At 44.4% G+C, this 24,544-nt stretch overlaps 1 protein-coding gene across 1 annotated transcript in view; it reads left to right on the forward strand.

Moving 5' to 3' along the window:
- The window catches only part of SORCS3 (sortilin related VPS10 domain containing receptor 3), a 1,546,015-nt gene that overhangs the window by 891,925 nt on the left and 629,546 nt on the right, over window positions 1–24,544 (forward strand). The window contains exon 12 of the mRNA XM_086919577.1: window positions 20,389–20,568. Within this exon, the coding sequence (XP_086775703.1) occupies window positions 20,389–20,568 (180 nt within the window). The remainder of the gene's footprint in view (window positions 1–20,388; window positions 20,569–24,544) is intronic.

The following is a 24,544-nucleotide window of genomic DNA, read 5'->3' on the forward strand; positions in this document are numbered from 1 at the left end:
AATACAGAGTCACAATTTTGCGATTCTCTAATTTGCTATGCCCTTTTGGGATGATACATCTCAAAAGGCCTTTTCCCGTTCGCTAACGGGCTGATTCTAAGAATCGGCCCGTTTGCGAACAGGAAAAGGGCTTGATACATATGCCCCATTGTCATGAAAAATGTGTAACATTCACCACAGAAAATAAGATGAGCTCTGATCTGGTCTTAAATAATGTTTGAGCTAAACCCTTTGTGGTATAAAACGTATAAGGTGAGTTCAATTCATATTTTAATGTCTGGCCATTGACAGTAATTACCTCTGTGGAGCAGACTCTTTCCCATTGATTACAATATCTAATTCTGATGGTAATGCTATACAGGCGTAAACAAGAGCAATGATTTGGAAGGCCAGTATCTCCAAGATTACCATCAATCAGAGTGATAATACTGCCACAGTGATAATTTTAACTGGCATGTGTTTTCCAGAGTAAGGCCCCTAATCCAGAGACCTATCCCTTTCTGCTTGATAATATGCCACATATGTTTCTATTCGCACAAGATATTGATATTTCACTAACAAATAATTATGCAATATTTACGAGAAATGTTAGATTCATCTCAAACATCTAAAAAGTTCAGAAGAGGACACAGCTGTATTTTAATTATTATGCAGAGCTTTAGCCAACATATCATCAATATTTAGCATATTTTATCAGTGTCAATTTATGTTTGTAGTCGAGTAAGCAATTTATGTGGGTTGTGTCATGAGTGTGCAAAGTTAAAATTCACCTGCAAACTGACAGAAATTGGCAACTTTAACACTTCACATGGTTTTCAAATGTTGCAAAGTTGCCAGCTTCTCTAAACCTGGCTGAGTGAGGGAGTTCTAGTGGGCAAAAAACTTTTGCTGAGTTTTCTAATGGAAAACTAATATTTGCAATTTTTTTAGGTTTCTTTTAAAGCTCAGTGTCAATGGCAACCCCTTAAACATTGCAAAAAGCAAAAAAATAAAAAAATAAGCTGTATGGAAACATTATTTACCTATTTACCTGTATGCTTCTGCTGGAGTGTGTCTTGACTCTCGAACCCTGTTCCTGAAGTCTTGGAACCCTTTCTGTGCCATAGTGTACTCCTCCTAACATCCAGAATAGCCCAATGTAGAAATCCCAATATAGAAATCTTTACAGAGAAAAGGCACCAAAAGGATGCTTCCAGCGAGGGATCTTCCCTGGATGTGAATTTGTAATTCCCCTCCCTCTTAGCTTTCCTGCCAAAAGTCAGCAGCTTCTCCTGGACCTAATTTGATGGCTATTTGGCCTTGTGGAGTCTTTCTTATCCACAGTCTAATGCCTTGCCCCGCTGAGGATATTTTGCTTCAATTTCAGAGACTAAGGGCCTGATTGCGAGCTTGGAAATATGGGAGCGGGCGGCCACACCATCTGCCTGCTCCCACAGTGCCAAACTCATCCACCCACCAGATTAGGAGTTTTCTCCTGGTCTGGGGGCAGTATTATGCCTGTCCCAGGCAGCGAACCTTAAGAAGGCAGTGCAATGGGAACACCAAAGCAAGTTCCTGCATGGCATGGACTGTTAAGTCCATGCCGTCATGAACTGGGGGTGAATGCATACAGGGGGCATCCCATGTGCCCCCCTGCATGAATTCCATGGCCCTGAGGCCCCCTTAGTTTCCTCGCCACAACCCTTTTCATGACAGGCACACTGCCATGAAAAATGTGGAGGCCAATAATATGCTTGGCGGTGCTGCAGTGGCACTGCCAGCATATTGTGGCCTCAGACTACTATGCCACCACTGAGGGATCACAGATCCCTAGATGTTGTGGCTGTCCAATGGCATTCCGACCGCCAATGTCATAATATGATGGTCAGACTGCCAATGTGGTGGTAGCCACACCGCCACAGTGGGTTTGGCGGTCCATCGGACTAATCATGCCGTAAGTATGAAGGTAAAACTGCCAACTGAGACAAACATAGTTTTTGTATCAAATCTGGGTGCATCACTGGTGCCCTTAAATTGCTAGGTCTCAGTCAAGCGCACCCAGATGACTGGGGTTGGCGCTTGACACTTGTTGATGCTATTTTCCTGTAAAACTTTAAGAAGTCATATCTCTACTTTTCATTATCTGATGTTTTCCATGTTGGTGTTGTTTTGTTCATTAAATTATTCTCTGTTTTTATAAATTAGATTGGTATTTTTATTGTGCTGTGCTTTTTTTACTTTTTAACTGTGTTGGTACTTCTAAATGTAACTCAACAAACAAAAAAGATTTTAAAAAACCTCTCTAAAATGTGCAAATCAATATGCCAGAAATCACACGAAATACCTAATACATAAATTTGTATGGACTAAGACAGAAAGACACTTCCACTCCAATAAAAAGTCTAACGTCTCTACCTCCTAATTCCAAAACATTGGGCACTGAATTATGGAATGAGACCCCAACACTAAAAACTTTTAAAAGTTTTATTAAAAGACTTCCTATGGACAGACTATCCTGATCCCTAGTGTATTCCTAAACAGCTAAACTGATATGTTAACAGTTTCCTCCCTTATTGGTATATCATCTTTTAACATGATTCTCTACCGCTTACCCTCATTTCCGTGTGCCTTGAAAATAGATATCCAGGTATTTGTAGCACATTATAAATAAATACAAATAGAATAATCTATGACACATTTTATCTTATTTTAATTTACCAACACACTCTTTATAAGGAAAAAGTTATTTTCTTTTCATTTTGCGCCACTGATGCAAACAATAAAATCTGCCACATATTTGAGAAAACAGTGCATGTATGTTTTTTTACTATATTACACACAATACTGTAATCTGGTTGACTGGGGCACAGAGCCATAACAATAGTTTTATTAGAAAACACACATTTTCCATTGGAATACTCTGGTGTACCAGAGGTTTTTGCAGTTTTTTGGTCAACATTTTCAGGGGATACTCCCATTCAACAAGCACGTATTCAAAGTTCAAAGAATGCCCTGCAGCGAAAAGAAAACAATGTAGAGACAGCAGCCTTTGACACCAGTTTGCGGTTTTATTCACACTAGCTACCTTTTCATTACCAAATTGAGTAGACGTTCATCACAATCTATAAGATTACTGATGTAGCTAGAATAGAGGCCTGTTAGACCTGGCATCCTTAGTGTAGTTACCCCAGTCTTTTTGCCTCTACTTCCTGTATTTTTGATGTAATGCTGGACTTTGTTTTTGGGAATTCTGTACTCTAGTAACTTTACCATTGCAGATCAGTGCTAAAGTGCAAGTGCTCCCAGTGTAAATTATGATTCTGCATGGTTATCCATGTTTGGCATATTTGATTTACTAGTAAGTCCCTAGTAAAATGCACAATGTGTCCCCAGGTCCTGTAAATCAATTAATACTAGTGGGCCTGCAGCACTGGTTGTGCCACCCACATGAGTAGCCCCTGTAAACTTGTCCCGGATTGCCATTGCAGTGCCTGTGAGTGCAGTTAAACTCCCATGTGGACCAGGCTAGTGCACCCATTTGCCAGGCCGTAACCTTCCCTTTTACTACATGTAAGACACCCCTAAGATAAGCCCAACGTACCCCCACGGTCAGGGTGCAGTGTATGTGAAAGATGACATGTGTTGATGTGTTTTACATGCCCTGATAGTGGAATACTGCCAATTTTGTTTTTCACCATTGCTTGGACTAGCTCTCCCAGAGGCTGTATTGGAGCTGCCTTGTAACCTTTTACAAACTTAACTTTCAATTGGTAATAGCAAGAAAATTAGAGTTTGGTCTCTCTGAGCTCAGAATTTGTAAAGCACATAATATAGTAAAGATAATGAAATGGGGGGTGGGAGCACAGTGCCTCACAGTCCCAGCACAGTTCACCCCTTTGCATCCTGGAATTTGCAGTACACAGTTCAAACTTACTTCAAAATTAGCTGGAGTTCTTCACCAAAGTTGGTGCAGACATTGCTGTATATCTCTTGACACGTGTTTCTGGGTTGAGCCCTTCATTAGTAGAGAGCAGCAGTTTTAGAGATCAAAGAATAAATCATCTGAGGTTGCTGGAAATGCTGTCAAGTTCCCCTCAGGTCACAGTACCACTCACAGGCACACAGGTGCATCTCCAAAGCTCGTCAGCTTGCTGGCTCAAGGGAGCCTTTTAAACAGAATGGGGGTTGGGAGCACACTGCCTCACAGTCCCAGCATAGTTCACCCCTTTCCATCCTGGTAAATGCAGTACACAGTTCAAACTTACTTCAAAATTAGCTGGAGTTTTTCACTAAAGTTGGTGCAGACATTGCTGTATATCTCTAGATACGTGTTTCTGCGTTGAGCCCTTCAAGAGTATAATATAGTAAAGATGGTTGTAATTTGTTTGTTTGAAAATGCCACTTTTAAAAAGTGGGCATTTTCTTGTTTAACCAACCTGTGCCGTTGCTTACCGGTGGAATCAAAGTCTGACTTAGACTGACATGGGCTTCTTTGTGCCTTCACTTTAAACAGTCACACAAAGAGAACTGAGGTGTGCCCTGCATATCCTGATGGACATCACCAGGCTGATGGGGCTTCTTGAGCTTGAGTTTTGGAGGAGTTGTCACTATCATCTGAATAGGGCTGTGCCTGGCCTCTCACAATGCTGTCTCCTCCCACGTGGAGTGTGGCTGGAGGCAAGAGCAGGCAGGACAAGAACTTGTGCACTACAAAGACAATCCTTTGAAAAATGCATACTTCAAAGGCCAAAAAGAGTATAAGTGATGGACCTAAAACCCCCAACTTTTAGAACAATGTCACAAGATAATTGGAGCAGACAATTGAACATATTTTGAGGTTGAACATCCAAACCTGGTGTTTGCCAGAGATGTTCATGACAATCACTGTAGTCTTCTATCTCCCTCCCTATGAGTGCAGTCTGAGAAAAACCTTTAAAAATTACTGCTAACCAGATTAGCTTGTCAGAAATAAACAATAATTTTAGATCAGTTGAAATAACACCCATACAGTCAATGGTATTCTTAAATTGAGAAGTGTGTATCAACAATTAATTTGAAGACCTCCCTGACCGAGAACATCAATCTTTGTCACAGACTAAGAGGAAACAGTGTAGCAAGGGAACGCCAGAAATCTAGTAAGAGATCTATTGAAAATGGGGAGTGCTTGGGGCAAGAGCTGACAGACCTTGGGGCAAGATGGCCGCTGACAGACCGTAGGAGGCAGTCGCTACCCTCCCAAGCTCCTGCTCAAAGGTGAAAGAAATGGGAAAATGCCGACGATCGTTGCCTGCATAGAGATAGTATGCAGTACTCTATAAAACTTGTAAAACGGCTGTTTCACTGGATAGTGAGAAGCAGATTGAATTTGGCAAGTGTGCTTTGCTGGCTTGGATCTCCACTTGCTTCTCGGCAAACCCTGATGCAAAGTATGGCCCCACGCGGTCCAAGACCGCAGAAAGTTTCTCAGAAAGAGAAAGAGAAAGAAAAAGATAATGCTACTCTAAGTGACCCTGGCGTAGCCCCAAGCTCTAACCTTTGGTCGATGACACAGAGTCGAACCCGCAGAAATATGGTGAGAGATAATCTAGACTACGCAGATTATGAAGAGGAGGAAAAGAGTATTGAAAAGCCACAAAAAAAGAATGAACCGAAGTCAAAGGAGAGACTGAAGAAGAAAAAGGAGAAACTTCAATTAAATAAAAAAGGAGTAAAGCGCCAGAACAATGAAGCCGTTGGTAAAGCTGCGGGTAAAGAGGGAAACATGCGCAAACCTACCCTCCGTGAATCCTCTGCAGCGCCTGCTTTGATCCAGCCCTCAGGTACAGCGGTTGTGGCAGAGACAGAAGCAGTAGCCGCCTTACTACAGGCAGTTCCAGGGGCCGACAGAGCTCGCGGAATCATGTCTGAGCTGACAGAATCGAGTGCGGAGCTCCAAGAGACTCGGACAGAGAACGTAGGTGAAACTGACGCTCGGACGACAGAGGAAGCTTTACGATCGTCGGAGGTGCTGGAGACTGGGAGGACGCCGAGGCATGAGCACGAGCAACAAGAGCATCAAGAGCTACGTGAGCAGACCCAGGATGGGAAAAGGCAGGCTGCCGCTTTGCTAAAAGATCGAAAACTCACAGGAGTTTTGGACGGAGAACAGCACACCAAGACTGAAGTACTACTTGCCGGTAAGGAGAGCAGTGAGGGCGGTGAGGGTCTTGACAATGTGCTTAGCGCTGGGATACAGACCCGACCGATGGAACTTGTGGATGGGGTGGAGAGACCGGTATTCACGCAGATTGTGGTTGATTCAGTGGAGTTGACCCCGGATGGGGTGAACGATGCGCAGTCTGCTCCCTTTGCCACCTCTAACATATCCCCCCTTGATTGCGCTGTAGAACGCGCTGGAGCCCTAATCGCAGAGGAGGGGGGTTTGACTCAACAAGTAGTTCAAGATGGTGGAAATCAGGGATTGGGGGTAACTGTGAGAGAAGGCAGATCAGTATCTATCGTACAAGCCCCAGTTGGCCCCTCTATGAATCTGGGATCCCCAAGTGACAAATGCTTTTTCTCGGTCAATGATGAGGAGGACAATAATGAGAGTGAGGACTCCATTACAGAAAGCGATATTGGGGTTTCCGAGACAGAATCAGAGCTGGAATCTGAACCTATAACCTCGGACAGTGAAGGAACTCATAAAGTGACCACTAAAAGAAGGGGAAAAAGCCTGAAAAAAAGATCTCGCAGCAAGTCAAAAACCAATATGAGTCCCACCCATACAGAAGTCTCTCAAAGGTTAGACTGGGATTACTCAGCAACCTCACAGCTTTACCAAGAAGGGGCAGCAGCTGTGCCTGACTCTCAACCCAACTCATCTGCACAATCGACAACGATGGATATGCTATATACAACATTAAAACAAATGCAGGGGGAGGCTAGAACTGAGTCCCGGAGGGCAAAGCACGCTAATCAAAAGATACAAGCATCTCTACGAAAAGTTAATAAACTATATACAGATATGGCATCAAGGGTTACTGAAGTAGAAACAAGAACTGAGAAATTGGAGGAAGAAGTTGGGAACTGGAACGAGTTTCGGAAGGAGCAGGAAAAGATGACAAGTGATGTGCACTGGAAACTCGAGGACTATGAGAACCACCAACGGCGTAACAATATAAGATTATTGGGGGTGGTGGAAGGAAGGGAAGGGCAGGATGTGCGGGCATTCGTTATTGAGTTGCAGAAGGGGGCCTTTCCTGAATTAACGGGCTAGGATTGCGAAAGGGAGATACAAAGAGCACACAGATTCCCTTTGGTTCAAAAAAGGGCCTCACCTAATGATAAACCTAGGGCTATTTTGATATTCGTAGGGAATTTCCTTTTAAGACAGGAGATCATGGACAAAGCCAAGCCTGAAGCAAGACGAACATATAATGGTATGACTTTCTTTGCCCTACCCAATTTCTGCCACGCCACAGTGGAAAGGAGGGGGCGGATGAGGAAAATGATAACTCCTTTCCAAAAAATGGGCTGTGAAGCATATTTAATGTTCCCATCTCGTCTTAAGGTAATAGATAAGGGACAGACCAAGATCTTTTTCTCCGAGATTAAAGAGCAGGAGTACCTTGAAGAGATCAAGCAAAGAAAAGGGGGCACAAAAAAAAATATGGTGGTTGCACTAATCCAGACAAAACAAAAAGTTTAATAATAATCTGGATCACTTGAAAGGAAAAAGCAAAAATGTTTGTCTTAAATAAAATAGTAATGGTAGAATGGCATAAAGAAATAGATGGTAACTAGAGCAGGGGGGAGGAGGAGCGGGTGGCACCTGGGGCTACAGCTGTCACGCATAGGTCAGGACTGACCTATTTGCCTGTAAGGGGGGGCGGGGGAGGGAGGAGGGCGGGGGGAGGGGTACAGGGCACTTGGATGGTTTTTGTTTAAATATTTATGTACAGGGAAGATTTCATGAAATATGTAAAATCCAATGGATGGATAATTCACTTCAAGGAGGAGATGATAGAACAATGTGTGTTGTTGATGTTAACTTGTTGTGACAGGTAACTGATGTACATTAATGGGTACGCGTATAATCACTGTAAATGTTTGCGGATTAAATGACCGAACCAAGAGGCAGCGGGTGGCAACGTGGCTAAGATCTTTAAATGTGGACTTGGTGTGCCTCCGGGAAATTCATATAGCGGGAGAGCAGGGTCATTTGTTAGATCAGTTGGGATATCAAGTACTAGCCTACACTAAGCAGGGTGCCAAAAATAGAGGTATGGCAATTTTGTCCAAACAAAGGGATCTTACAATAAGGAGAAAACTTGAAGATTGATGGGGGAGATGGGTCATTATAGAGTATAAAATGAATGAGGAATGGTTTACTTTAGCGTGTGTATATGGCTCAACGGAAGATGATCCTGATATCTTCGATTTTTTGGATTTGGAATTGTCCACATGGTCACCAACTATAATTTTAACTGGAGATTTTAATATTAATGGGGCAGGTGGGCTTGGACTGGCTTCTAATAGGGGTATTGGGTAGAAAAAGGAGAGTTTGGTCTTCATTAGGTAACCTCGCAAGGAATAATGCTCTGATGGATTTATGGAGGACACTCTATCCTGATAAACAGGGGTTCACTTATTATTCAGCACCTCATAGGGTATGTGCTAGGTTAGATTACTTTTTTGCTTCAAACTCTCTTCAATCAAAAGTAAAAATTGAAAAGCTACCACGTATAATCTCTGACCATAACCCTCTTATTTTCACAGTAAGCCTTAGCAGTAAAAGACCGGATCGTATTTGGACATTTGAGAGGGGACTGTTAAAGGATGAGGCATATATTACCCATATGAAAGAGTGGATTACTGATTTTTTAAATATCAATAGAGGCACTACGGAAGTTGGGAACGTCTGGGATGCATTTAAGGCAGCTATTCGAGGGGAGACAATACGCTACAGTGTAGCGAGTCGGAGGAGGGCAAGGCAAAAAGATGAAGACCTTATCAAAGCGGTGATAGAAGCAGAGGACGAGTTAACTAGTAACGTCATAAGGGGAGCACCTCTAGATCAAGTATTAATAAAAATAGCTAAGGCAAAGATGGAGGCGCAGGAGAGCATAGCTAACAAAGCTGCTAAAACATACTTAGCAAATAGAGAGAGATGCTACGAGTTTAATGAATCTGTGGGACGTACTCTTGCTATACAAACCAGGCAGAATATTTCTACCGCTCAAGTGCGCGGGGTTCAGGACGAAGCAGGAATAATAGTCTCAGATACAGAGGGAATAAGAGAAGTATTTAGAAAATTCTATACCTCATTATATAATCAAGAGAACCCAACTGATACCTCTAAGATAGGCGATTACCTCCGAGATATCCCAGTAACAATGTTATTGGAGAACGAGGCAAAGGGACTGGAAGACCCTTTTAGTTCCGAGGAGATTTTTATCGGCTTGACTAGTCTACCTTCTGGGAAGGCTGCAGGACCTGACCAGATCCCAGCGGATTTTTTAAAATCTTTTGGGACACAATTAAACAGGATCTTACAACTACAATGCAGCAGGTGCAGGGAGGGATATCGATCCCGAAAAGCTGGGCAGGGGCAGATATTGTCATAATTCTGAAAAAGGGCAAACCACCTAACCAACCTGGATCATACAGACCCATAACATTGATGAATGCGGACACAAAAATATATTCGAAGGCATTGGCTCTTAGAGTTGCCAAGGTCATCAATAGACTTGTGAGCATCAACGAACATGGGTTTATACCGGGGAGAGGCACCACCCATCATATACGAAAAGTCATTACCCTTCTTGATGCTGTAGAGGTAACAGGAGACCCGATGGCGATTATGTTATTGGACGCAGAAAAAGCTTTCGACCGGGTCTCCTGGGACTTTCTATGGTCTATATTGGGGAGGCTGGGCTTTGGAGAGGGAATGGTGAGAGCGATGCAGGTATTATATGAGGCCCCAACTGCTTGTATTCGAGTAAATGCTGGATATACGCTTCCATTTAAAATAAAAAGGGGAACGCGACAGGGGTGCCCTTGCTCCCCACTCTTGTTTGCGCTTTATATGGACCCGTACATACGCCGCATAGAATTAAACAATAATATATGCCCAGTAGACACTTATGGGACCCAATGCAAAATTCTGGCCTACGCCGACGACGTAGAGATTGTGACTCCTAAACCTATGGAAGCCATGGCAATGGTTGAGATGGAAGCCCAACAGTTTTGAGAAGTGTCAGGTTACGCTCTTAACACCACGAAAACACAGATTATTAAAAACTGTAAAGCACATTGCTTAGATAATCGGGTGGTGGAAAGTGGAGTATATTTAGGGGTAACAATCACAGCGGATCTAGACAACTTAGTGGATGCAAATATAGCACCTATAATAAGTAAATCCAAGAAGGAACTAGACAGGTTACATAACATCCATTTTTGAATAGTAGGACGAACGAATATAATCAAAATGATTTTTCTGCCCAAATTTCTATACCTATTTAGGGCTATACCTTTATTATTTGAGGCAAAATGGTTCAAAACTCTGGAGCATATGATAAACCGGTTTGTCTGGTCGCATGGAAAGACCCGAAGGGCATTGAGATTTATGGCACTACCTAGGGAGCATGGTGGATGGGCCTTGCCAGACTTAAAACTATATTACTGGGCGGCATTCCTTCAATACATGGCAGGGTTATTAGGAGGGGTAGAAAATGAAGGACAAGATCGTTAGGAACCCTAGCAATCTACACATTGGCTTTAGGAGATCATGCTGAGAATCTTTTCTGGAAAATTACTGACCATAGTTACTTTAAGAGGACTAAATTTTAAATAGTCAAAGCAGCACATAGGATTTGGACTTCATTTGCGAAAAAGTTTGGTCTTGGTAGATATAATGCTTACACTAGGTTAAAAAATAATCCTAATCTCCCTGATTATATATTCTCAGAGGTGGTTTTTAATGATTGGGTAAGACGCGGGATTACGAAGATGGGGGATATTATGGGAGCACAGGGGGTAATGCAATTTAGTGGTTTGCAGGTTATATATGGCTTGGATTCAAGTATTTGAAAATAAGGAGCTTTATGACGACAAAAACTGGAGGGTTGGCGGGATTTAACTCGAACCCCATTCTGGACATTATAGAGAATGGCACAGAGGGTACAATAAGAAGATTTTACTCTGAGTTGATAGAGCATCAAGCCGATGATTTGGAAAAGTTTGAGAATAAGTGGACACAGAAACTGGGGGTTGAGAAGAAATGTTTTCATAGATCATTGGAATTAGGTCAGAAACTCCTGTGTTCAGCACCACTCCAGGCACAACATTATAAGACTCTTTACTTACTATATCACACACCCGCCAGGATAGCGCAATGGGGAGGTACAGCTGGAATTGCATGTCCAAGATGTGATAGTGATGAAGCTGATCTTGTCCATATGCTCGCGACGTGGACCCATTTAAAAACCACATGTGATGAAATTGAACTATTTTAAAAAAATTCATTAAGGATAGAAATCACACTTACACCAGCAGTGGTGATGTTTGGAATAAATCAGAGTGCTACCCAGGTACCTTATGAATACTTCATATTCTTGGCTATGGCTGTTCTGAGACTGTGTATTGCCACAGCTTGGCTGGATCGTATACCACCCACATTCCATCAATGGTTAATGAAGCTACTGACTATGTATAATCTTGAAAAAGCAATTTATGCTTGGAAAGGTGCAAATGGTAAGAAAATAGGTAAGGAAATATGGGAACCTTTTCAAAGATGGAGAGACATAGATCCAGGGTAGGAGGTACGAAAAGCAGTGCCTCAACGACTTAATTTTCTTGTTTGATTTAAGAGTTTATATGTTTTGACTATATCTGATGAAGTTATATTAGGACTGTAATGTTATTGTTTATGCCTCTTTATACTGTATAGCTCATGATATACTGTTGGATTATATGATCTGGATTAACCTCTTATGTTATATTATCTTATATGTTAATTTCTGTTACCCTGTATTTATATGTGTGCCCTGTACAAACATAAAATGGGGAAAAATCTAAATAAAAATATTATTAAAAAAAAGAAATTTAGTAAGAGAATGTAACCATCCCAGAAGAGTTCCTACCACTGAGGGAATAATATCAGTATTATGATGGAGGTATGATCTTAACCACTAGAGAAATAAATATTCTTAGAAATGCAGCAGAACTATGGTCCTCCGAGCCCCTTCTCTAAATAAATGAAAAAACAGCTGGCTATTAAAATAAAAGGGCAGAAAGTTGGAGGGAAATTGATACACGCACTCTCCCTCCGCCCACCAATAATCTGTACCATGTTGCTAAGCTGGTGAATATGGCCAGCTCTTGAGATTTTATTAAAATGAAATAACAGACGTTCATTTTAACAGTTTGGAAAACCTACATGAACCAATGAAGGTACTCTCTTTGGGGAGTTTCCTCCAAAACTTGACAGAAACTACTACAGGCATCTAGTGCTTCTTGGAACTAGAGCAGCCTATTTCACAAGTCTGAGTTAGCCAGCAATGGCAGCAAATAGGTGTGTAAATATAAGGGGCCCAGTTAAACCCAGAGAAACCTGGGGTGGGAGATACCAAAATGGGTTCTCTGGGATGAACTGCCAAAAACTCCAGCATGCCATATTGTTGTATTCTAACAGCAAGGCGCATTAAAAAACTCAAAAGAGGATGTCTATCAGAAATCTTGGACCACTAATTTCTTTGTAGCAAAAAGTCATTAAGTTCTGTCTGCCAACATTGTAAGTGTTAGCCTTACATTAGTGAAATACGAAATTGGCAGTATTTCACTATCAGGACATACCACACACATCAGGGCATGTCCTACCTTTCACATACACTGCACCCTGCCCACAGGGGTACCTTGGGCCTACCTTAAGGGTGACTCACATGCCAGAAAAGGGAAGGTTAGGGCTCGGCAAGTGGGTGCACTTGCCAGGCCGACATGGCAGTACTAGACTGCACACAGGCACCGCAATGGCAGGCCTGAGACCTTGTTGCAATGTTACTTGTGTAAGTGGCACAATCAGTGCTGCAAGCCTACTAGCAACATTTAGTTTACAGGCCCTGGGCACACACTGTGCACTGTACTGGGGACTTAACAGTAAACAAAATAAACCAATCATGGAAACATCAATCCATAACTACAATTGACAAAGGGAGCAATGCACTTTGGAACTGAACAGCAGTGGCAAAGTGCTCAAAGCGTCTAGACCAGCAAAATGAAGCTTAACCCACAGCAAAAACAAAGTATTGCAAAGGCAAAAATACAGTGGAAACCGAAGCCAAGGATGGCAAGTCTAACAGTAACCAGGTGAGAAATAGCCAAGAACATCTAAAAGAAAATTCAAAACATAAAGTTTGCTTCATCCAAACTCCATTTGAGTTCCCATTCTAAAGTGTGACCTAGGACAGTTGTACCCTATTTTTCAATAGAGACTTTCATGAGGGCTCCGATAGGATCGCCAAAGTCCCCACAAAAACACAAAAAAACATAATTAAAGAAAGAAATTAGGATTAACGTAAATCCCCAAAGTGATACTGGTGTCTTATGGCCGGGATGCCTGTCACCCTCTCCCAACACAATCCCCAAGGATGGGAAGACGGACGAAGTTCTGAACTTTTGGAAGGCGGGAGGGAGTTACCCTCCCGGCCGTATTTATTAAAATATGAAACAAAATTAAAACATTAAAATAACAGTTTCATATCATGTACAATTTTCCATTTATGACATTACGATGCAGACATGTTTATTGGCTAACCTTAACAAATCTCTAATACAAAGGTTCTCCTAGCTGAGTCTAAGCATCCTGCAAATGCATACTTTCTAAATAAAAATTGTACATCCTAACATTACGGGCCAACGGCAAGGTCGTAACCGGTGTCAGGTCCCTACTACCAAAATTCTCCCCTCACGGTGTAAGGGGCGGGCGCACAGAGGACTGTACCTCTGTGCCAACTTCCAATTTCCCTTGTCTTAGCGGGGGCCCCTTATTTAACTCAACGCCATCTTAATGGTCGTCCGAGGACTCGTGTGAGGTGTCTAGAAGGTAGCGTGGACCCCCCTCCCACCCCACACTGTTTCTCACATCCGCCGTCGCGGATATCCTGGCCCCGGGAAATTCGTAGGAGGGGCATCTAGCCGCCTCCTCCCCTGGGAGGGGCCTATGACCGCCTTCCCTTAGGCGACCCCATACTTAGTGGGTGCCGCCTCCCCGTGTGAGGGGCCAATGGCCGCCTCCCCCCGGGCGCTCCCATCCATAATGGGTGGCGCCCCCCTCTAGGGACCTTGAAATTACTGCTCACCGATCATGACCTTACCGCCACAGGCCGGATAGTTGACCGGCTATCCGGCCCCCCCACACTCCTACTAAAAGTCATGCTTTTACAAGCCCCTTAACCATGCTATGAAGTCTCCTATGAGTAAGACATTTCCCTCCCGGGACAAATGGACCCCATCTTCGAGATACATGTGATCCCCCCGAATACATACATGCGGAATACAATGCAACTGTCCCAAGCGAAACAACCTACCAAGCTTGTTATTGACTTTCTTTACAGAATGATTCAAAGCTGATACAGAGAGGGCCCCCCGCCACACCTTCCTGGGAATCATGTGTGACCATGCTATCGTGCACCCCGGAACACTTCTTGCCAACCAGCTAACAGTGGATAGAATTCGCTCGAGTAGTACTCGCCGACCGAGTGCCACCAAATCATTGCCTCCCAGGTTTACTATGATTACAGACGGCGGTGACCTTGTCCGCTCTAACAGTCCCTCAACGAAACGTTGAAATTGGTCAATACAGAGCCCGCCCCTTCCGTGGAAGGTCACCCTGCACCCGTATTCCCCAGCCGCGTGAATCATGTCACCTGCTTTGAATACCTCCGCGGCACGCCTCACGTATGAGTGGCCCACGACCCACACCACTCTCTTCTCAGTCGGTGATCTTTGACCGCTGGTCCCCAGGTGTCGGGTCGACTGCACAGTCCGCCCCGCATAGCATGCTTGCGAAACTGTAAACCAAACAGAAGACAAGAAGCGTGAGTGCATGACATTGGCTTCACAACATGTGCAACCGCACATACCTTTTATAACAGTTCGAGGACCATCGCCCCAATTGTTTCACCTTTTCCACACTCAGACCCCTGGCTGTAGCCTCTGTAGCAGCCCCTATCCTAAAGGAATGGGTCCCAAAATCGCCCGGGTCCAAGCCCGCTGCCGCGATTGCCATTGTAAGCACCCGCTGAAACTGAAACCTAGTCAGTGGGGTGGCGTCAGTGTGTCTCAGCAAGCTTCCCCCCCATGTTACCGCCCTTTGCGCTAAATATTCCTCAACGCATTTCACCGGGCACATGGGGGACCCTCGCATTCGCTGGACAACAATACTGTCCCCCATAGCACCCTGATCGGTCTTGGACCTGGCTATTGTGATTACCATTGAATCACCCTTGATCAGAATGTGTTCCCGACACAGTCCTCCCCCCAAATCCTGCTTATTTTTTGCCACCAGCTCGCTCACCCGCATAGCCCCATGGAATGCTAATGCGAAAGCGGCCCGGAACAGCACTGCCTCGGACTGGGAGGAACATGTCGCGGGGAGTACCGACATCAATAGGGACAATCTTTCTAACCCAATCGGGCACCAATCGTCTACTCTATGACCCTCGAGGCGTTGCCACCCACGTAATGCCTTCTTTACCAGAAAGGACGATGTGGGGTCCTTGATGCCATGCGCCTGTGCCATGAATGCAATGGCGGCCCGGTGCCTATTGGCCGTTGCCGCTGATCGGCCTACCTTGTGGAGTGCTACTAAAAACTTTAGAACATACTCCTCCTGCCCCCAATTATCCCCTCCTGCTGGACCCAAAAATGCACAATAGGAACGAAACGCTCCTTCGTATGCCTTCCTTGTCCTGGGGGCTAGGCTTGCTCCCACGAGGTCCTGTAATCCGGGGCACCGAGTAAACAGAGAGCTTCGGGAAATGGCGCCGCCACTAGGTCCGCGGAAGGTAGATAACTCCTGAAGGCCTGCATGTGGGAACGAGAGAGTGCATCAGCCGCTTGTTTCAGCACACCCGGCACGTGCCTCGCCCTAAACTGCACGTTCAGTCTCATGCAAAGTAGTACAATTTCTTTCAGTAATCTCAATATCAACTTGCAGCGTGCTGCCTGATTATTTATACATTCAACCACGGTCATGTTGTCGGACCAAAACACCACTGTGCGATCACGAAACTCATCCGGCCACGCCTTTCTAGCCACAAAAATGGGGAACAACTCAAGAAACCCAATGTTACCTGTGAGCCCACTGGTGTGCCACCACGTCGGCCATGTTTGTGCCGACCATCGGTTACCCAAGATGGCGCCAAATCCCACGCTCCCTGCCGAGTCGGTCCACAAACCCAGCTCGTCCGAGGACGCTGGTGACTTGCCCCACACCACTCGACCGTTGAAATCCGCCAGAAATGCCAACCATATGCGCATGTCCTGGCGAACCTCTGCAGACAGTCTCGTGCGATGGTGTCCTTCCTTGAGACCAACCATGGCTTGTGCAATTGAGCGGGAAAAGGGGCGGGCCATTGGTATCACTCTTAGGGCAAAGTTAAGCTGGCCCACTGCTTGTTGTAACTGATGGAGAGTAACTTTCTCTTTGCTAATGCACTGTTCCAGGGAAGCCCTGAACTTCGCTACTTTCCCCACCGGCAAACGGAAACATCCCTCCACAGAATCGAGCTCAATTCCAAGAAACTCGAGTGAAGTAGATGGTCCAACCGTCTTACCTGGTGCCAATGGCACCCCGAACCCCTTCATGAGAGTGCAAAATTCCTGTAACGCCTGCGCACATTGTGTGTCGCCGGCTGCCCCCAAGAACAAGAAATCATCTAGGTAATGCATAACCTGGGTATGGCCAGTGGCTTTGGTGAACGCCCATTGCAGAAAACAACTGAATTTCTCAAAATAAGCACAAGAGATGGAGCAACCCATTGGCATACATCTATCCATGTAGTAGCGTCCCTGAAACACAAAACCTAACAGACGCTGATCCTGTGGGTGTACCGGGAGCAACCGGAACGCTGACTCAATATCCGATTTAGCCATCAGCGCTCCGGGCCCCAGGCGATTCAACATGGCGACAGCCTCATCGAAGGATGCGTACCGCACCGAACAAATTCCTGGATCAATCGCATCGTTCACCGAAAGACCCCTCGGAGCCGACAAGTTATGAATTAACCTAAACTCACCTGGGTCCTTCTTGGGGACTACTCCCAACGGTGAACAAACAAAATTAGTGACTGGCGGGTGCCTATATGGGACAGCAACCCGGCCACGGGCAACCTCTTTTGCAATCTTACTTTCCACCACCGCCGTATTCTTCTGTACCGACAGTTGGTTTTTACACAGTGATTCCCCCCGAAAGTCCCCCGCCGGGATGTGGAAACCATACGAGAAGCCGTCCCGCAACACCCCAGCGGAGACATGATCAGGGTATTCATTTAGCCAGGTGATCATTGCCATGATATCTACAGGGGGTACGTAGCGGTACCCCCTGATCGACATTAGACCTGTTTGGCCCCTCCTCTACCCCCTGTATCACCATTCTTGGCTCTGCACGAACTCTCAGGGTGTGAAGAGTGTCCACACCCTGCACACTCATGCCTGAACTTACATGTCCCTTGTGGCCTCGTGCACTTGCCTCTGTTAAAGTTCCAACAAACCCCTTTTTTACCCCTGTTCCCACCACTCCTCGGTTGGTGGTCAGCGGCGCCTGCTCGAAAGGGCGCCGCCGAATGATTGCGGGAGGGCCCCGACCCATTCCCGCCAAGCGAAGATGATTTCGTCGCGTCCGGCAGGAGCTGCTTCTGCCAAGAGATGGAGTCGAGACAATCCCACGTCAGAGATGAATCGTGCTCCTTGGCCTTACGAAACTTACTATCATAACCCAACCATTCACTGCCTTCATACGATTCATAGAAATCCATTATACGTGTCTGATAGCAGGCCAATTCGGTCAAAACCTCGGGCTTACGTTCCCCCATGATCGCAGTAAACATCGCAAATGCCCTGGCCCAATTTGAGATCGTCTCATCCACCCTGAATACGGCCATTTTTGCACGCCACACATTCGGGTGCCACAAATCCTTCTGACTTTTAACATACTCCACCTCGTGGTGGTCAGTCAAGAGAGAAAACATATTCACATACTTATCAGCCCAAATCAATTCTTTCGTGGCCAGCGGAATATGTTGGACCACCTTTTCCCTTCTTGAGGGTAATGCCCCCTCCCTCGCCATTGGTAATGGCTGCTTACCCGAATCCATAGCTGGTCCCGCTGTTTTTCCAACGCCAGACGCCGGTCGTTCTGAGGGAACCTGTGGGGAGACAAGGGGGAGATTCGCCTTCGCGGCATCTCTCGATTGCCGCAACTGCTTCATTAGTAACCTGGCCTCTTCGGCCGTGTCTCCTGGTGCCGTAGCACCCTCAGTATTTTTGCCAAGCCATGCGGCTAACTGGGCGGCCAACTCCGGAGGCATATCCTCCTCGTTAGTGGGCGTAACTACAACCGGAATCGGTTGGCCTGCGTCGGGGATCCGAACCGGGGCCTCCACTGGACTAACCGGGCTCGCCGGGGGTGACTCAGGAACTGGGGTCTCCCCCCCTGCCGCCCTATTCCTGGCCCTTTTACCTCTCCCAGCGGGGACTACTCCCGGCAATGCTGGCCCGATTACTTTCTTCGGTCTTCCCGTATTGTTCATTGCCGCCATCTGTTTTTTCATGCTCGCCATATCCTTCATTAGCATGCGAAGCATCTGCTCAGTCCCTGCCTTCTTTCCGGCCTTCTTGCCAGGCATCGTTGTCGGATATTCGATCCTTGATGCTCACGAGGTCCTGGATCCGAGGGTACGGAGTCGCTGAAAGAGAAACACAAAAATTACAAGTTCTCAAAAATTGCTCTTTGTTCCGTCGAGGGCTCACGTGCAACGAGAGGGTGCAGCTTCCAAGCACAGGAACAAGAGGATGCTTCTTTGTATTGTTGCTCCTTTTATTCCTCTTCGGGAGGGCGTGTACCCTCCTCTGGTACGCCTACGGGGCGTGGCCAACGGTGTAGGTGTCTAGGACAACCCTTCTTGGGCGGGAAAAAAGGCGCGCCCCGGCTACGCCGCTTCGGGCATACCAGCCGAGACAAAATGGTTTCCCGGGGGGATCCGGGCCCCCTACTATACGTTCGGGGGGACCAAGTGGTCGCCCCTTTCCAGAATAAATCCCAGATAATTAGGTAGCAAAGTGAAGTACATCCATTGCAAAATGTTTGTCGTTGAGGATTGGTTCACGTGACATGAAATAAAGCACTACTTAGATGGCATTTCCTTAGCATGTAGATGGTTAACAGCACTGAGGAGGGGGTAGTTTGTCCTAACTTTTATGTTATCTGCATAAAAGGCTACCACCGTTTTAAAGATACAATGAATGCTGATATCTTTTCACAGTATACCTGTCAGCGGCGCTCTGAGACAACAGTAAAACTCAATTGGAAAGGTCCAAGGGCCATATTATGATTTGCTAAGGAGGCTCAGCGCAGAGTCGAGTAATCTGCTTTGTTTCTTTTTTTATATCTGAGGCACCAATTATGCCTACACATCAGTCTTAATTTCTCAGAGAAAATGCATGAACTAGTCAGAAACAAATGTATGCAACCTCTGCTCATCATTTCCGAATTCTGTAAAAAATCCATGCATTAACCTTGAAAGGTTTTAAATTATATGTATGAACTTTAGACAACTCAAGCGCAAAAAAACACCTGGTATTTTTTTTTTCTTGCAATACTTTCTTGCTTTGGCAATCACTGTCTCGAAACTTTTCAGAGAATGTCTACTACGTGGTGGAGCATTGAAACATTCTTAAGGATAGAATGGTGTTCGGGGCAAAATCTGATGTGCGCTAATGACACAATTCTTCTATTTAAATGTCAGCCTTGCTGCAAGCTCTTGTCTTTAATATATTTTAGCTACAGTCACGAACAGGTACAATCAGAAGGTTATATATTTCATATCAAAGTAATTTCACCGCACAAGCTGCGAGCATGATTCGAAACACATCCCTGCCTTCAAATAAATCAAGTCACATTCATCCTTCTTCTGTGCTGAATCCCAGCACTGAGTTCCTGACCTTACCATGTCTAGAATCATGTTTTTTTAATCCATAACGCGGATTCTGTGATGTATTGGCGCAGTGAAACAGAAAATTATGCAATGTACTCAAGAGTTCATTCCCCTCCCTCTCCAGCGGCGCCATCAGTCACAGTAATTGTTCTAAGTCCCATCCGAGAGGTACTGCACCGATCAGCAGTCATTGTTCTTCTTTCTTTCTTAACAGGACATGCACATCATCAACACGGATGAAAACCAGGTGTTTGCAGCTGTCCAGGAGTGGAATCAGAACGAGACATACAACCTGTACATCTCAGACCCCCGCGGGGTCTTCTTCACGCTGGCTTTGGAGAATGTGAAAAGCAGCAGAGGACTGGAGGGCAACATCATCATTGACCTTTATGAGGTATTCAGGCAAGGTCATTCTGCAGCCAGGGAACCCGAAAGGAGGGAAGCACCTGTCACTCCAGATGAGCCCCTGTCCTTCTTGAAATGTCAGGATCTTCTGTGTAGTTCATTCCCTCAAGACCCAAAGAAACTATATTTCTGAGGAAGAAAGCCCTGGCCTGTCATATGCAAATTCTCAGGAATTTTCCTCTTTATTAAGACCGTAATATTTTGGTTTACATGTTTCCAAGCACTCCTAATTGTGCAAGGTGATGTAACTGACACAGAGGGTTATAAAGAGGTTGCTACACGTGCAGTAAGTGGTGTAGCAGGCATTCAACGCTATTTCATTTCACCGCTCATGATGTGTTTTTACATAATGGGCCTTGCATCCTCATCTATAGTGCTAAGTCCTATTGTATCATTGTATATCCAAGCAGTTTTCTGTTGAATAGAAACAGATATCCTTGCAAATAGGCATCCATTCCAGTGATGCGGCAGGTTTGTAGTTCTGTAGAATGTACTGCGCACTACACTGAAAACTATAAGGAATTCACGAGACACTTATCTTATGTGAAAATTAATAAAAAATTTAAACTTGAAGTTGGGCACCCACTGTTGGGTTAGGTAAACAAGCAGAGTTAAGGAAGATGTCCTTCTCATTGAGCCTGTCAGTGTCCCCCTCCAACTCTGCTTAAGGCAGACCGAAGAGCTGGCAATGTGCATTCTTAGAGATGTGTCTGTGACCACAGAATCAATAATAGTACCTTGCCAAATTCCACTTTTTACTGCCATGGGTCTAATTATGCACAGCCACATTTCACATAAAACCATTAAACAATGCATTAGCCAATGCCATAAAAGACCTACCATCATCCCTTTTACATGTAAACCTCATAACATGGACGTCCTTCCACAAATGAAAACAGCAATCAGGTACCATGGTGGCCTTGGCGCATAGTACACCATCATACAGCAACACTTTCTCCATAAAATGAAGGAAAAAGCCGCTGCTCTTCAAATGAATGGAAAGAAGAATATCATCTCCTTTGAACTATACCAGGGTTCTCCAAAGTCGGTCCTGGAGGGACAGATCCATGCTAGCTTTTTAAAATAACTACATTTATCGAAATGGGGATATGCTAAAAATCTGGCATGGATCCGGCCCTCCGGGACCGAATTTGGAAACCCCAAGCTAGACAACTAATCAGACATCAGAGCCCTTTTCATCACAGACAAAGAAGAACCAAATAAAAGATTAGAAGCTACTCCTGCTGGACAAGGCCTTCTCTATTCTATTATTTATATATATATAAGGGATACTTTAGCAACTCTGAGTTTATCTTCTTGGTTTACTGAACCCAGCAGTATTTCCTAAATTGATAAGAAAGATTCCTGGAGCCATTTGTAGACACGAGAATGATAAGTGAACTAGCAGAACCCTCAGTCTTGAACAATTACATATCTGTAGCCACATGTGATCCCCCTATGTATTTATATTTAGATCTTACCCAGTGGGAGTAATCACTTATCTTTCGCTTCAGGGTGGGGTCAATTTACTGGTCCCTGTTTTTTAAAAGCTCCTTAGACCTAGAGGGAAACATAGTATCTACTTGCACCTGCAACAATAAATCTGCACAATCACTGTTGCACTTTATCTTCTTTTGCAATTTGCACAGTCACCAAACAAGCACTTTCTGAAACCCTTGTTACGCAAGATAGGATTTCAACGGTGTATAGTAGTAGTGCTCCACTTACAGTTTTTAAGTTTGCCTGAAATTTGATACCATGTCTGTGTCTTCTTGAAAGCAGCCACTCAGTCTAGGAAAACTATGATAGAATAATTGCACTCTGGTCTTTGCATGTTTTTATACTTTTTTGTTGTATTTCCCTATCTTTATGCATGTTGTGGATTTTTTAGGTAGACTCTCTTATACACTTGCTCTCAGAGAAGAGAGTGACTTTCTATGTCATCCCCTTTCTCCCCTTGTTTATTAGCTCACGTTTAGGTAGTCATGACTCTTACTGAGCTTGCCTTTCACAGATGGAGCTATGCTGCAGGGCCTCGTCTAACTCTTGCGCTTGTAGGAGTACATAGGGGACCATAATAAAGGCTTTTGTTCTCCTTCTTGCTTCTTTTCTAGATTTGGCTGATTGTTCTATGAGTGTATCAACACCTCAAATTTAGCATTTGTGATCCCTTATAAATTTGGTTATTTGTTAAAATGTGGAGATTCAACAGGGAAACACAACCTGAACTGGGAAGCCAGGTCCTCCCTGAACCAGATCACAAGAAAGGTTGCATGCACCAATGGCTAAGGCAAGTGTAATTTTCGGCATTGTAATTTAAAATCCAATTTCACCCTAAGTTAGGATGTTTAATCAGGATTCCAGAGACACCAAACATGAGCCAGTTATCTCTTGTCACTTGGAAATTGCATTTATAAAATGTAATAAGGCACCTCCAGTGCTATCCTATGGAAGAGATTGCCCTTGCAATAGTGAAAAACAAATGTAAGAGTTTTTTCACTACCAGGACATGTAAAACTTAAAATGACATGTCCTACTTTTGAAATACATTACACGCTGCCCTCTGGGATGTCCAAGGCATACTTTAGTTGTGATTTATATGTAAATAAAAGCAAGAGGTTTAATTTGCTAGGTCAACAAGGCAGTTTAAAACCGCACACACAGGCTCTTTAATGGCAGGCCTGAGACATGTCCCAAAGTGTTACTTAAGCATGTGGCACAATCAGTGCTGCAGGTACACTAGTGGAATTTAATTTACTGGCTTTGGGCACAGATGGTGCCTTTTACTTGGGACTTATAATAAATTAAATATGGAATTTGTTATAAGCCAATGTTACCATATTTTAAGCAGAGAAAACAAGCACTTTAGCAGTGGTAAATTATGCTGAGCCCAAAGGTCAGCAAAACACGAGGTCGGAAGGCAAAGAGGTAGGGGAAGCTGCACTAATGATGCCAGATCTAACAGGGCGTCTCAGTGAATTGTACAAAAAGAAGTGATGGATGGATGTTTAAAGTAATATTATCCCTGGAACTTACTCTGGGTCGCATCCCAGTCCATTGTTAGTTTCCGCACCATGCCACCTTAGTTTGCATCGAGCAATACACAAATCAGTCTTGCCCCTGCTCCAATAGAGCAGTTCAGCCTAAACTGCTGAACCAGCTCCAACGTGAACTTGAATATAAGCAACCCAAGTCTGGTTTCACCCTGATTGGGGATAATGATGGGCAAAAAAAGATGGGTTAGAATTCTACCCTTATCCATTGACAGTGGTTAGACTTATTACAAGCATTCCGTCCATGACATTTTGTGTGTTTTATATAAGGAATGGTCTATCAAATCTGAATACAATGAGAGGAAGTGATAAGACATGCATCACTCTCACACAGTTTATCAGGAGGGTTGACCTGCCATTTGATCCCTATAGGGCACGGAATATGCCTCCCTATCCTTTCATTATCAAGTGTGGATGTATCAGAACTCATCAAACCCTTGAGTGCTATGAAAACCTCCTCAGAATGTAGTATACTGTATTGGGTTCACTGATTAGATGAAAAAGGAAATAACCATCTGTACTCATTTTCCAGTGTTAGCCAATAATTTCTGTCTTCTTCATTTCCATTCATTAAAGTGTAACGGGTGACAAGCTGCTTTTGGTTGGTATTAATTATAGAATATTCTAAAGATATCTCCTCTAGAGTTTTTAGTACATCACAGTGTGTTTATAAATCATGTGTTGATCCCAAGGCTAATAAGGAACACTCTCGCTCATCCCAAGTCTTTGAAGGTCAAAAGCCTAATGCCTACATTTCTGCCTCAATAGCAATATCCATATGGACCTAGCTCAATAGTCATCATCTAACCTTGTTATTGAGAACTACTATACAGCCTGCACGTTTCTGTAAATAGGCAATCATGTCTTGTGTCAGATTCAAAATGTCTCTGTCACTGGAGCATCATCAATGGG

Source organism: Lissotriton vulgaris, chromosome 5 (genome assembly GCF_964263255.1).
Source record: "Lissotriton vulgaris chromosome 5, aLisVul1.2, whole genome shotgun sequence".
NCBI lineage: Eukaryota > Metazoa > Chordata > Amphibia > Caudata > Salamandridae > Lissotriton > Lissotriton vulgaris.